The 15115-nt window shown below is 40.5% G+C and overlaps 1 protein-coding gene across 1 annotated transcript; it reads left to right on the top strand.

The window, feature by feature from the left end:
• Positions 1-4443: 4443 nt before the first annotated feature.
• On the top strand, positions 4444-13303 carry RERGL (RERG like). The gene is made up of 5 exons (XM_074826300.1): positions 4444-4500; positions 4630-4686; positions 7240-7313; positions 9933-10081; positions 11183-13303. The coding sequence occupies exons 1-5, from the start codon at positions 4449-4451 to the stop codon at positions 11463-11465; spliced, it is 615 nt and encodes a 204-aa protein (XP_074682401.1). The 5' UTR covers positions 4444-4448; the 3' UTR covers positions 11466-13303.
• The last annotated feature ends 1812 nt before the right edge of the window (positions 13304-15115 follow it).

The raw sequence follows: 15115 nt of genomic DNA, 5'->3' as shown, positions 1-15115 counted from the left end.
GAGTTCTACAAGTGTTTGACCACCTGCGTGCACTGCTGTGGCTAGGTGTAAGGCAATGGCAGCTGTAACAGGACTAACCCTGTCATACTGTCCTTACTCCTAAGGGTTAACAGCTAGGAGGCATATCATGAGACTGCAAAATCCTTCTTGATACCATGGGGGATATGTAGTTTCAGAGTCTGTGAGAAATGTGTGAGAAGCTATGAAGTTTTGTTTTTCATATCCAATGTGACTTTTCTTGAGTACTAACAGTACTTTATCATAGATCAAATTTGTAATTTCTGCTAAAACCTCCACTTTCTCATGGCCAACAAAGATAAGATTTCAATCACTGAACACAACTTGCTTCCAAGAGCAGTTCACCATTTTCAAGGGGAAAACGGCATTTTTCATCTTTTCCTTTGCACCATGCAAAGAGAACACAGCGTAAGTGGGATTATGCTGTATCATGTCTTCTTTCTGTCAAGAATAAAACCTTTGAGTATCCCACTGAGGAATGTATCCAAGTTTATAGATGATGAAAACATCATATTTAGCTAAAAATCCTGTTCTAGTTTTGTTAGCTTTGTTGTGCTTTTAGACCTCTAGCAGGCCAGTTCACGAAGCAGTTAAAGATGTAAAATTTACAGTTCTCTAGCTGAAGATTTGGTGGCAAGTGGGCTTTAAAAGGTAGATCTTCTCTGGAAAACATTACTCCATAAGCCAGAAAGGAACTAATTCTGCAGGGATGCAAACCTCACCAAGCTTTAGAAATCGTATGCCATACAGAGCAAACAGCTGGCACCTGCTTCAGCCACTGGTTTCTAACTGTGCTTTTTGCATCAAAGCATGATGGTTGTACACAAAGTACAGATAGTCATATACTCCCAATTCCACCTTATTTCCAGCAGCTAAGCTGTATGGAAAAAGCTAAAAAGGAAAGTAAATGTTTTTCCGATGTTAATATTCTTCACAAGCAGTTTTGCCTCCCACAGGTCTGACATCAAGTCACAGAAGTCCTAATCTACAGAACTGGGAATAAAATGCAAAGTGAACTCACCTGACCAGTGATCTGAAGACTTGTGAAAACTTTTAGCTTAAACACTTCAGAATCAATCCTCCATCTGTTTACTGCAAAAGTAATTTATCTGGTTAATAATTTATTTTCATTATACCTATCAGAAGCCTACTATTTTCATAGCAGAGCTTTACACATGTAAAGAGAGTTTCCTCACTTCTAACTTGAGCAGCACAGAGTAGGCTCATTTTTGACCACCAGACCTAAAACTAACAGATAAGCTTCTTTCTGCTCACTAGAGAGATGAACTGCTTTCTATGCACCTCTACCCTTGTACAGACATTTACAGATGTGGGTAATGGAATCAAAACCATTCCAGTACAGAGGGATGGCCAGCACAGATCTAGTTCTAGAAAGAACTGAAACAGACAATTGTACAAATTGTAGGTAAGGACAGTCACACTGAAAAGAAAACAAGTGGCTGAAGCAATTTAAAGAGCCATTACTACTGCATCTGCCACACTGTTCAATCACAACCACAAGCTTTTACATAAAAGGCCAAGTCTAGGCAAATAATTCATAAAGAATGTACGTTTACTTTGCAACATTTCTTCTAACAGACAATACTTTCCTTCAAGCTTACTGTTATTCAAAGTGTTTCAATAAGCTGATCAACAAAAGTGTTCATTGTAACTTGAAATGTCAAAAATGGCATTGTTTAGATGGGTGAGCAACATTTGCAGTTGAGTTTTGCGTGGATGTTCATGTAAAAGAATCAAAAGATTTGTCCTCAATGTGTGAAGGAATTAAGAAATATCTCTGTATATACACTTGTAAAACACAAATGCAGCAGTAATAACAGAAAATGGATAGAAAAGTTTATGAATAAGATTAAAATTAACTATTTTAGAGTGGATAATCAGGGATTCCTTTCATTATAAATTTTCCCAAATCCATTTAGTTCTGAGAAGTGATGGAGAAAGACAGTCTTACACAAAAGAAACATCCATCTTGTTTAATCTTCAATTAAAACTTAATTTCTCTAATGCTTTACGGAATACGCATACAAAATATACACAACAAACTGTTTCAGTCTTCTTAAGAAACTTTTTTGTATTACTAAAAGAAATAAAAGTTCCACACAGTATATTCTTTAATGTAGGCAACACCCTAACCTGGTTATCCCATCTGCTGTCTAGGTGAGAGAAGTGTTCATGTAGTTAAGTCCCAGTAAAGGGAACAGGAGAGCAGGATTCTGTTTTTCACTTTGCCAAGGGTATAAAATAATAGTTTCAATACTTTACATACCAAGTACACCATTCAGTACTGAGCATTTGATTTTGAACAAGCTGCCATGTCCTTAATATTGATGCCTAAACTCCCTGTACAGTGAAGTCTTTCACCTTCTCATTTTGTTTGCCTGCAAGAGTGTTTGAAACAGACCCGAGTCTTCCTCCAGTTACTAGGAAATATCCACTATGGCTATATCTCAGAATTTATTGAGCTGAAACAATGTGATTGTCTCCCTGTTCAGTTCCACAACACACCTGCAGAAAGAGCTGTGCTGGCCCACCATGCCACAGTGGTGGGAATGAGTGACAGGACTGTAATAAGCCAACGTTGCTATGAATGAGCAAAGAGTAAAAAAATGTCAGGGAGGAGAAAAAGCCAACCCGAGAAGTGCATCTCCAGCCCACTCCTTCTTAGGAGTTAACCTCTCTTCTCCTGTACCATGGACTGCTTATAGGGGTTAAAACTGCCTTGATCAGCCTTTCCATGGTGTAGTGATAATCTGCACATACTTCAACAGAAAGTACAGTACATTCCTGAGCTGCGAGACAGCCAGGTTCAAACCTCACACTTCTGCTTAAAAGAAACATCAGAACCATTTCTTAAAATCGCCTGCAAAAATCGCAACCTTGATAATGGGTGCACATGGATAAGCACTTTTAGACTTTCCTGTTGCAGTGGTTTTGATGTATATGAAATAGTAAAATACTAAATTGTGCCAGTCATACCAATATTGACTCCAGCCTACTGATCTTGGCATCCCTCTATTTCAAAAACTAATGTTAATATAGCCATAAAAGGTCAGACTAAAGTTCTTTTTAGACAGTAATTTTTGTCTTGTGAGTGAGCAATAGCAGAAAACTACAAAAAAACCCAACCATAGAGCAAGATAGGGGCATCCCCTGAACACACCTCCAGCCATTAGCAACTTGTAAGTCAGGGACTTTGGAGCTAAGTTGCATCTGTGTGTTTATTTTTGCATTTTCCTCCACAAAGCATTTCCTTCAGCTGTCACAAACATACATCCACATACCTTGTCTGACTCTTTTTTTGGGCTCATGTAAGGCTGTTGTATCTGTAATACCCACCAGCAAGCATACTGAAGCAGTGCTTTATTGAAGCATTTATACCATACCCAACAGTTCCATCAGAAGAGAGTAAAAATTTCAGAATAGATATTCAAGTTATATAAACCAAATAAAACAAACATGAACAGAGTAAGTATGCAAGTGTAACCTGGATGTTAGAGCAATTCACTAGTGGACCAACTAAACAAACCTATGCACCCAAGTATTTTATGAACTTTCAGAGCTAAATAGATATTAAAGAGCACTTGAGGAGCCTCATAACAAAATCAGATGTACAGCAGGCTGTCTTTTCTGTGGGTTTAGCCCCTTTGTACCTCACTTTCCACGTCTGTCATATTTTCCTGCTTCAGCTAAGCATCATTCACCATTTAAGCTTAAATTCTATAAAACCATTTACAAACATAAAAAGGCACGCCCTCCTAAGTTTTTGCAAGAACAGATGTTTAGTGAGTTTTGAAACCTGGGGCAGAGAACACCAGGGAAGTGCAAAACATTTTTAGCAAGTTACCCCAGAAGCATTTAAAATTTAAAAAAAAAAAAAAAATCACTTTCATTTCTTCACTTTCACATTCCTGGTACAAAATGATGACAGCCTGAAAACAAACTTAGAGCAAAAATAAACACCCCCCTCCGCTAGAGAATGTCTTCCCCATCTCTTTGTTTTGTTTTTTGTTTTTTTTTTTCTCCTTTTGCCCCCCAGTTTTTAACTGCTTTGTGCACTGCAGGGCCCGGGGCTGGGAGCGAGGGGACGAGAAGGAAGAGGCAAGGGACCCTCCCGCCACTCTCACCGGGGAGCAAAGCCGCCGGGCCGGGCGGTGGGAAGGCCGCCTGAAAAAAGTTTGCGCTGTGGGGGCGAGGCAGGGGGACAGAGGGGACGACGAGGAGGAGGGGAGCGCCTGTCAAAGAAGATGAAAACTACCGACCCTCCCCCCGGGGGCAACTGTACCTACCGGCCTCGCCGGTGGGGCGGAGCAGGGAGGAGGCGGGCTGCTGGGCGGTGTCGCTGGAGGGGCCGCGCCCGGCCCCGGCGGCTATAAAGACATGGAGGCGGGGGGGCGTGGCCTGGCGGCGGTATGACCGAGGTGAAGGTGGCCGTGCTGGGCGGTTGCGGAGCCGGCAAGTCGGGTAAGGCGGGAGGGGACCGGCCCCGGTAACTCCCGGCCTGACTTTACCTCAGGTTTGGCCGAAGGGGAGGCGTGGCCCGGGGCGGGCGGCGGGACCCCGCTAAACCTGGCGTTTGCTTCTCTCCCGCAGCGCTGGCGGTGCGGTTTCTGACCAGGCGGTTCATCGGAGAGTACGCGTCTAACGCCGGTGAGCGCCGCGGCCCCCGCCGGGCTCCGGGGAAGGGCGGGGGGAGCCGCCGCGGGGAGGGGAGGTGGGGGGGGGTGTCGCCGTGTGGGGCCTCCTCGGGGCTGGGCGCTGCGAGTGCCCCGGGGAACGCAAGATGCGGCGCTTCATACGCTTATTTGAACAAGAAGTTGGGTAGGAGCGCAGTTTCACAGAACTTTTCAGAAAGATTTAAGTTTTCTCTTGCTTATCGGCGGGAGTTCCTGGTGAAATAAATACAAGCTCTGAAGACGGGAAAGGGCAAGCCAGCTATCTGTGGAGAGATCGCTTCAAACTGCCGTAGCGCACCCGGGCACGGTGGCTGGCGAAGTGCTCGTCGCAAAGCAACTGTGAAGAGACTTAGGAAGGAAAGATAACCGGGCTGCATGTGCGAAGCGTGGGTAGATTATAGTAAGCTCAATCAGAGAGGAGATAAAGAAATAGACTGAAAAAGAAACCCAAACACCAAACCAAAAAACCCAACTACTGAATATCTCGTTCTCAGCTCTAGAGGAGAGGTGAAACAGATTGTTTATCAGCAGCTACTGGTTGATCAAAGCATAATGCAAAGCCCCCTGCTTTTGCAGGAATGCACTGATTTGATAGCTTTGTGGAAAGCCTCTCTCTACTGAGGATAGAATTTCTCATTTATGCCAGAACAAATATGCTGATCCATAAGACACTTCTAAGATCTGGGAAGATGGCAAAGCAGAACTTGAACTTTCACATCCTGGGTAGAAGCACTGTTTAAATGGTACACTAACCCCTTTGGAAGTGTGCTGCTCCAGCTGGTGGGACATGAGAAGTCCCAAAACTTAACAAGGAACAGAGATTGCTATCTACCTCGCTTTCCCTGCTAAAGTGAAGGACTCTTTACAAAAACACTTTTTTACAAGAATCAGTACCTTCCCACAATTTCCGTAAAAAAGAAAATAGAAGTACTAAGCTGAATTGCATTGAATATATCCAAATGAACTTATTCTGAAAATAGTTACAGTTGTACATAAATCCTCTACCAATACTTGTTACTATACAAACACAGACTGAAAAGACAGTTTGTGTCCCAGATGGCTTATCTAGGTCTAAACTATCACATGTAAGTTATGTAGTGCTCTCTGTGTTCCATGTGTGTTCTAAGCTGCCTACAATTTAAAACAGATTTCCTTGTTCTGAGCCTCCAGTACTGCAAGTTTCAGAAAAGGCATATGAAACCCTCAGAACACTTTCGTTTGTTGGAAGATAAGTTTAGCTCTATTCTAGAGAGGAGGAAGGGGAAGGAAAGGGGGAATATGTGTAATAAAATAAAGATCATCCCACTATTAGTGGAGTCAAAGTATTAATTAAAAATTTGTTTAATCATGTAAACCACGAAGGGGCTGCAGATTTAATACTCTGAGGTAGCTTGGGACTGGTTCATCATATGAACTTTTAAGATGTGCATGGAGAATGCTTAAGATTAACATGGTGCTGAACTGAAGATGCTGGGTTCCAGAGATCACAGACCTTATCTATCACCTCATTACACACAGTTTGAAGTGTATTTTCAGTAGTGCCAACACCAGTTCTTGTCTCTGTAGTTCAGTAACTCTGAGAAATTATACTGTAAGACAGCCTGTTGACTACTAGTGCCATGAACACAAGTTGGTTATACTTGCTTAGAACAACCTGCTGCTTAAAATAATAGTGATGGTCTGTCTGCAGTAGAGTTCCCAGGGTTGCTAGTGCTGGTAGAGAGTCCTAAATCTGAGAACTGATGTTACAGAAATACTTTAGGATCTAGTCTAAGGATATGATCCTATAAATACTATTAGTCTAATGCTACTTAGTATGAGAACTCTTAAAACACCAGATTTCATAGTACATAAGCATTATTATTAAATAATAGCTTTTGTGCAGAATCAGAACTCACATATAGGCTGGTTTACTACTTTCATAATCCTGAGCCTTGGTATCAAGCTGAGTAGTGAGCAGCATTTAGCTGATTCTGAGCATTGTGCATCCCCTTTGTCTCCATTTTGGAAGAGGAAAACTGGGGTCTACAATTATTCATTGCACCAACACTTCCATGGGAATGCCGCAGTGAAATGGTGTTGGTCAGCCTAAAGGATTGGGTAGTTCAGGTGTTGCACAATGAAATAGGCTTGTTTCCAGTGTTTAAAAAAAAAAACACCAAAAAACAACCAAACAAAACCAACCCACCAAAAAGCAAAAACCAAAAAACCCCACAAAAATCCCCTCAAAAAACCCACCACCAAAACAACCCAAACAAATGTAAAAACTCCACAAAGAAAAAAATGCCAAAATAAACCACGAAAGAAAAAACCCCCTGGAAACTCCAACAAAACAAAAAACCACCAACACCCCCTACCTGTCTAAAAAAATGACAACACGAACAAAAAAAACCCAAACCCCTTGAAAAAAACAAACAGTACTCAAGGAACCCTCAGTATTAACCAATCTCCTCTTTGCCACCTTTTCTTTTCACCACCATCCCCAGTCACTAATGCTGGTTTTCTTTGGATAACGTGTATCTTTTAGAATGCATCTACACTAAACATTTATGCCTGGATGGGAGGCAGATACACTTGGAAATTTATGACCCTTGTTCACAGGTAAGAATTTTAGGGGGCAAAGAAAGGCTGTTCTTCATTCTGCCTGTGTAATGGTAGAAAGAGTTGGGGGGTTACAAACTTTTTGTCTTGTTCCTGGAATTTGTGCTTGTTGGTTTTTTGAAAAGACTTAAATTTCATACTTGTTGTGGCTCAGAACTGCTGAGTACTTTCCCATTTCATGGAAGGAGCCCTTCATTGCTTAAGTTTTCTCTAAATGCTGTTGCATTTTGGAATGTTACCAACAGAAATAACTTTTCCCACTTCTGTCTTATATAGGTAAATACAGAGATAAGTTGTAGGATTATATGCAGTTTTTCTCAAATAGCCTAAATGCATGAAATTTAGTTTATAAAGCAAGCAGTTTATTGAATGCCTGCAGAAATGGTCAAAGTAGACAGGCCTGGAAGTAAGACTCACATGCACAGAACAGATCCAAGGAAAGCCATAATACAGGCTTGTACGTGTTGACAGCTGAACTTTGATCACAATAAACCACTCTGAAATAAAGTTTTTAGTATTAATTTCTTTCCTGCTTTTACAGGAATAGAGAACCTTCGGTACTGTGTAACACATGCAGACCTCGGTTGCAATGTTCCCTTCTGGGCAGCGATCTTGCCTCTTACTAACAAGGATAATGAATGCTAATGCTAAAGCCAAAGCAGTGAAAGTCTGACCCAGACTTAAATTCAAGGATGTAAAAACTTAACCCAGTGAGCACATAAAATGAACCACCAAAGAAATTTACCTTCCTAGAGACGAGCAACAGCATTGCTTGTCCCAGGGCAATGGGAATCCTGGAATAGCCACTGTGCCATGTAACACTGTGGAATTCTCCCTTGCCATACAATCTGTTAGAAGCTACTGTTCTGTGGACTTCCTTCCACCTATCTCAGACCCCTCTCCTAAGCCTGTATATAGCTTCCACTTACTGTCATATTAAAATCCTGTGGTATGTGAACGACTCTTTATTAAGATACTTGAAACACTGGGAGTGGCAGCTAGTTACGGAAAAGCAGATTAGATTATAAGTAGAGATTTTGGTTGCTACAGTTTGTGCACCATTTTGCTTTTAAGGAGACCAGAGATCAGCTGTGTTAAGGGCAACTCCTCCTGCTACCGCTACTGAGCTGTCTTGTACCAGTTCTTCCTTAGGAACAAGGCCTAACTTCCAGCTGTTTGCTGCTTTCTTCCTGACTTCTTAGTGCCTGCAGAGGAGTATGTAGTGAGTAGTAGTGGTATTGCTTTTTGTCTGATGGGACTGGTGATTCTAGAAAGAAGTGGATGGGGTATGGAGGTCCTGTATTCCATGGACACTGGGGAAGAAAAGCAGGTCCCAAGAGGAGGCCAGACTGGGGAAGGAAGAGTAGTCATTTTTGTTTCTGCTTCCTGAAATCTTCCTGCTCTCTGAGGCTTCCCTCTAGTAGCTGGATCCCTGTTCTGCAAAGCTCACTGTCCCTTCATCCATCCAGGAAACAGCTGTGACACACACAAGTCACCTTTCCTGGCCCTAAACCTGCTCCATGGTCACCACAGCATTAAAAAACTGTTGTATTAAAGATACTGAAGTCTTCAGACACTTCTGGAAACTTGTTACATCTTTTCATTCTCATGCATCCCCTTTCACTGCCAGCATTCAGTTACCATCCCTCATGGTGAGTTACAGCTTTCCCAGTCCAGCTCTTTATGATGCTACAGCGCTGCCCTGATGCTGAGCTAATCAAGGCACCCAGGATGGGATGTCAGTGAAGATTATACACTGCAAGTAGCAAAATACTAAACCAGTGAGGGAAAAACTTAAACAGTCCTCAAATTACTTTCAAGGTGTGTTTTCCCAGAGCAAAAGTCAATTTTTTATTTTTATTTTTTCCTGGTCAGCTTCCAGTATTTTATCTATCTTGGGTTACATGGTCTTACTAGCTGCTGCCAAATCATCTGCAGGGATAAGCTAATTTAAAATAGTTTTGAAATTACATTCCTTAGCTTAATGGGACAGATGTTATTTCTAGAAAATAAGAAGTGTGACAGTTTCTTGGGGTGAAGGGATTCAAGGATTGGTATAACCCCATTATCACTTGAGTGACTTTCATCACTTGTTTTATTAAAGTCAACTACAGATTGAAAGGAGATCTTTTCCTAGCTCTCCAGAAATTTATCCTGTGGGTAAATACTGTTTCAGACTTGAACAATGCAAAGAAAAACCAAAACAAATGAAAAAAAAAAGAAAATGGTTAAGCTTACTGTAGTCAGAATATTAGGAACATGTAAATCAGCTATAACCAGAAACCATACAAATATTGATGGCACCTGTATGTTTCATTCTCAAGTGACTGCAGAATATTCAACATAAGCAATGGCTGTACAGGTTACACAATTTTACTGCTTAAACAAAGTGTAAATGTTTCATAATGAATTTGTCAGTGATCCAAAGTGCCATCTGTAGTGATGGTTATTTATTAGGCTCTTGGAGCAGGACTCACCGTAATTCAATGCCAGCACCTAGACCTATTAATATCTTTTGCAATAAAAGATAAAACATTCTCACATTCACAGTGACAAAGAAAATGCTCTGAAGTGACAACAGTAACATTCTTTTTGCATGTGAATTTGAACTTCTTTCAGCCACAGCGGGGGAAACTCTCCCTCACAGACGAGCTTCACTGGGCTGATGGATTTATCATTGTTTACGACATCAGTGACAGAGCATCATTTGCATTTGCAAAAGCATTGCTGTACAGGATCCGAGAGTCTCATATAGGAGCTTATAAAAAGTAAGTGGCATTATTTTTTTTCTCTCAGCAAACATACAAAAAAGCTGAGAACATTTCTGTGAGCTGTAGGCATCCTAGTATCAATTAAAATCCAGCAGGATCCAAGTGGTACAATAAGGTACCTGAAGGTAAACTGTGTTGCAAATTGCAATCTATTTCACTGTATCCAAAGCCAAGTACATCAGGATTTTTGGCCTTATTTCTTACAGCGCTACTATTTAAATAAATGCCATAAATTTGTCTGCTGTGATTTACATGGGTAAAAGTCTGGCATAGGCAGTCTATGCTTTTACTCCCCCGCTGTATTACCAATGAAGATGCACCAATGTGGAGGTTGAAGAAAGCATTTCCCACAATAAATTAATATAATACCATGAATGTCTCCTAAACTGTCATTAGTGGTGACCCCAACGTTATTTGTGCACATTGTGCACATGGGTAAGAAACATCTACTTACTTTCAAAAAGAATCACCAAAATTGCAAGTCTGGGTACATGTGATGGCATATATTCTTGCATCAGCTGAGGTGCTTTCTAAATAAATGAGAGTGAAATCCTTTCTTTGTATCAGAAGTGGAGTAATAAAAAACCAACACTTTTCTCTCTGTTTTACTGCTGAACTTTCTTAATTAAGGTTTCTCTGGAAAGACTAATTTTAGCAAAAGCTTGGAATTAGGATTCCTGTGTTTTCTTCTGAATTATGCCACTGACAGATCTCTTTGACTCTAGTCTGTTATCTACAAATGGAGATAATGATCAGCTTGCTTCTTCACGAAGTCCAGGAACTAACAATATACTCGGCAGTATAGAGTATGAAAACTGCAGTGGATGAAAAATACATGAATTCACTGAGTAGAGGAACCAAAATGAAAACTCACTGATAGAGAATAGCTTATCTGGAAAATCCTTTGATGTTTGACTACAGCAAGTAGAAAACTATAACTCTACTTGGCAAGGTTAGGGGGTTGGTTTGGTCTTTTGGGTTTTTTGCAATGCCTATTATCCTGAACATAAATACTTTTCATACACACTCTATATAGCACAGCATACAGCACACTATTGTAACATATCTTTTCTCTAATTGGAACCCTTTTCATTTCAGAATGGTCGAGACATCAGTATTTTTGGTTGGTAATAAACAAGATTTATGCCACATGAGGGAAGTTGGCTGGGATGAAGGACAGAAGCTGGCAATAGATAACAAGTGTCAATTCTGTGAACTGTCGGCAGCAGAACATTATCAGGAAGTTGTGGCAATGTTCATGAAAGTCCTGAGGAATATCACCTCAAATTTCAAAGCGAAGGAAAAGAGACGACCAAGTGGATCAAAGTCAATGGCCAAGTTAATCAACAATGTGTTTGGAAAGAGAAGGAAGTCTGTGTAAAAGATGGTTAGTCTTCAAGTAGGAACAAGCTGAAATAACAGAGCACAGGCAGCTCTTGGGACTCAGTCAATTTCCTCCAAAGATCAATGTCTGGAGGAGTAAGACAGTAGAAACCAAAGGCAGGAGATAGTATGGTCAAGTGGACAGGGTCTAGACCTAGAAGACCTGACCTTCTGTTTCCAGTTCTACTAAAGATTTACTGTTAGGCCTATGTCACTTAAACTCAAAACTGCTCCTCTCACCCTTTATAAGTTCTTCAGATGAGACTTTCAGTCTACATTTATTCAACACCAGCATGGTCTTGGAGAGAGCTTCTAAGTGCGACTGAAGCATAAGTTATTTCTAATAAACTCACCCTTGCTGATCAAAATCTTACTTCAGAATTCTGAGAAGTAGTTGGTTTTTTGTGTGAGAACGCTTGCACTAAAGAAAAGCAAAATACTGCTGCTGCTTCATGTGATAATGTATTTGTGTTTAACTCAAGGAAGGATGGCTCAGATCCTCATGAGCCTAAAGGTGCCTAACACTGAAATTCATATGAATTAAATGCTTAGACACCAAATCTGCAAAAGGTATTCACCTGCAGAGCTGGCTTGCAGAGGCACCAGAAATAGGGAAGCAGATAAACAAAGCAGTATTGTCTCCTGTTTTATTTTGAGTGATGAAAGAAAGTAGAGAGGGTTGAGGAAGGTGGGAACTGAAATGTTAGTGAAATGTTGGCCAGTGAGCATTGGACTGTTTTGGCAACATCATTGTTTAGTGAAATAATTTTATGTTTAGGGCCAATGTAAGGCCATGGTAACATCTTGGGCTGATCCCTTTCACAGAGCAGTTTTCGTGAGCTATAACAAAGTTTCCTTACCTGTAAGGTGGATGTGCCTGTTCAATTTTAGATGGGAGTGGAAGCTCAAAAAGCATGTGAACTGATAAAGAGCACAAGTTCTTTAGGGTGTCTGCCTGGATTTAAAAGTCAGCCTGCTGGTAAGACCTGTGCTCCTATCTTGCATGGAGTGTTTTTCCTAAGGACCAATGTCGTTACAACTAGTCATCGCTATGGTATTGAAATGCAACTTGAGAGAGCACTAAGGAATATGTTAGCTACACTTTTCAAATGTGGATAATAAACATCAGACAGCTCTAAATATGTTGTCAATTGACATTCAGAGCTCATACTGTAGACAACTAAATAAGGGCTTAGCCCAGTGTGTTTGAAAGTGCTGTGCTCATAGAAATTATGAAAGGGAAGAGAAGTGACCTGAAGATGAATTACTGCCTCCTACCCATTCCAGAGGACAGCTGGGATTCAGTCTTTGTAAGTTGCTGAGTTGAAGCCTACCTCTGCTCTGAAATTTTACCTCCATTGAAACTCATAAGATTACTTTAGCAGCCACAGCAGAATACTGATTTTCAAATCTCCACACCCATAAGATAACATAAAAAAGCTATATAATCTTAGCCTTACTGTTTAATAAGGGTTGACCAAAGATCACTTTCTTTTTTTTTAAGGAAAAGATACTGTTTATTTCACTTGTTTTGAGACTACAAATGTTGGAATATAGTTCTCAGTGTCTACAGGCACAGTGTTGCTTTATTTCTATGCAGATGTTGCTCTGCCATATCAGTAGTAGTGTATTTAACTGTATTGCCAATATTTATGAGGCTGAACTTGAAGACTACTCATAGACACCCTTCAGCTTTCCAGCACACAGAATTCCGCAACTACTAATAGACTGTTGATCTGTCAGGTAGCTGTATCTCACCAGCTCTAGCATTGCCAGATTTGAGAACTCTTTATCTGTATTTACTGCTATGGTATCAAATAAACTGGATATAAGATGAACGTATTAATGTTTTTTTTTCCTGTACTGTGGTATACAGCTACAGACTTTTTGTTTTGACTACTGTAAAAGTGAAGCGCCGTGCAGATCTGAAATTCAAATTAGAAAAAGTAAATCTGGGTATCAGACATTTGCACAAAAGAGAGCCTCTAGGCTGTGTTTCCTGTAGCCAGTGAAGAAGCCCTCATGTACCTTTATCCAGCGAACAGATTTTCCTAAAAATTCTTCATCCTTTAAAAATTTGTCAAGACAGCCACAGAGAAGCTAATTAGTTTTGATTTGCTCATATTAATAGGAATATGGTCTTCCAGATAGGTGGAATCTGCAGTACACCCCACAGTTTTCCTTACCCTTTTGTCCTGATCGGCTAAGTGTTGGAACATGGAGTGGCTGTCTTCTGGCCCATGTGCTAGGTTGCACTCACCTGAAAGCCAGCTGGAAGAGCTGCAGGATGCATTTAGACTTAAACATATTAAAGCATGCAGTATCAACATAATTTTATGTTCTTAGGATCAGGATTTCACTTGTCTTTTGTTGATGCTAAGTGCAGATGAACAGGAGTGCAGAATTTGGGAAGGAATTAAATTTTAAAGCAATAAAGCAGATACATATTCTCCCTTTCTAAGTATTTTATTAGTATTTATTTTTTTTAAAGTGAAGGCCTTTTAAAGAAAAATAAGATACTTAAAAGACTGATATATATATATATAAATATTGCAAAGTGTTCTTGGAGTTTTATGAATGTAAATATGTTACTGGCTCAGCCACATTTGAAAATGGAAGCAAGAACCCTGCTTGCATAACACAGTAAATGACGTAACTGATGTTTGATGCTCACCCTTGACAGTGACATCACCTAGAGCATATCGAACTCATTGAAGAGAGTGGCAACAGATTGTTTCAGCATACAACCCCATCCTTTCTCACCAAAAGATTTTGAAATTGCCATACAAGAGTTAAAAGTTTCTTGCTGTCATGTCTGGAAGTCCTTGTTTATATGAACTTTCTAGTTTCAGTAAAATTTTGCCTGAGAAAGGCACTCAGAAGAATTTATGTTCTTTCTCCCTGTCTTCAACTTGTTTTTACTTTAGAAACAGTGACATAAAAGCAAAGAAATTCTACTGAAGTATAAAGGTAATAGCCCCTGGCTCCCAAGTGCTGTCTCTCAGAGAGCTTTCAGGTGGTTTTTGAAGCTCTTTCTCACTATAGTTTTGAAATAAACAATCAAGACAAACACAACCTCGGCTCCTTTTCCTGCTGTCTGTATGCATTAAACTTTCTTTTTGTGAATCCCACCACAGACACATTCACAACAGGGCAGAGGGGAAAACGTCACAGAAAAACTTAAAGCATGATACTCCCAGAAGAAGGAATAATTAAGTGTGGTATTGAGTAGACCAACTAAACGTGCTGTTTCTTTCTAATATAGTTAAATCAGGATAGCAATAAAAAAGGTGGATCAGAAGTTTTGATGCTGTGCTATACTCTGAAGACAAAAGTAGCTACCAGTTTTTTTAGCCCATTGCTAGAAGCTGATTTCTGAAGTGATGGAAGGGTGAATATTGAAGTGCCAAGACTTTGTGAGTCATGCTGGGATGGTCTTGTTGCTTTCCTTTCTGTCTCTCTGACTACACTGCTTTGAAGATGGTGCACCAGCAGGTATTTGAAGATGTCTGATCCTGGCATTCTGTCCATCTAGGAGGCAGAGAGGTACAGATGCTGTGGCTATCGTCCTGAACAGGTACGATGCTTTCACTGGCAGTTGGATCCAGATCGCTCAATGGTATTTTCAGAGGGTACACCGTAAAGAGG

This window comes from Strix aluco, chromosome 5, assembly GCF_031877795.1.
Source record: "Strix aluco isolate bStrAlu1 chromosome 5, bStrAlu1.hap1, whole genome shotgun sequence".
NCBI classification, from domain to species: Eukaryota; Metazoa; Chordata; class Aves; order Strigiformes; family Strigidae; genus Strix; species Strix aluco.
This window is presented reverse-complemented; position numbering and strand designations above follow the sequence as displayed.

Excerpts from the sequence above, each read along its gene's own strand:
- RERGL (XM_074826300.1), top strand. The coding sequence starts at position 4,449 with ATGACCGAGGTGAAGGTGGCCGTGCTGGGCGGTTGCGGAGCCGGCAAG. Across the intron at positions 4,687-7,239 it reads AGAGTACGCGTCTAACGCCG|AATGCATCTACACTAAACAT; the intron begins GTGAGCGCCGCG and ends TGTATCTTTTAG. Across the intron at positions 7,314-9,932 it reads TTTATGACCCTTGTTCACAG|CCACAGCGGGGGAAACTCTC; the intron begins GTAAGAATTTTA and ends AACTTCTTTCAG.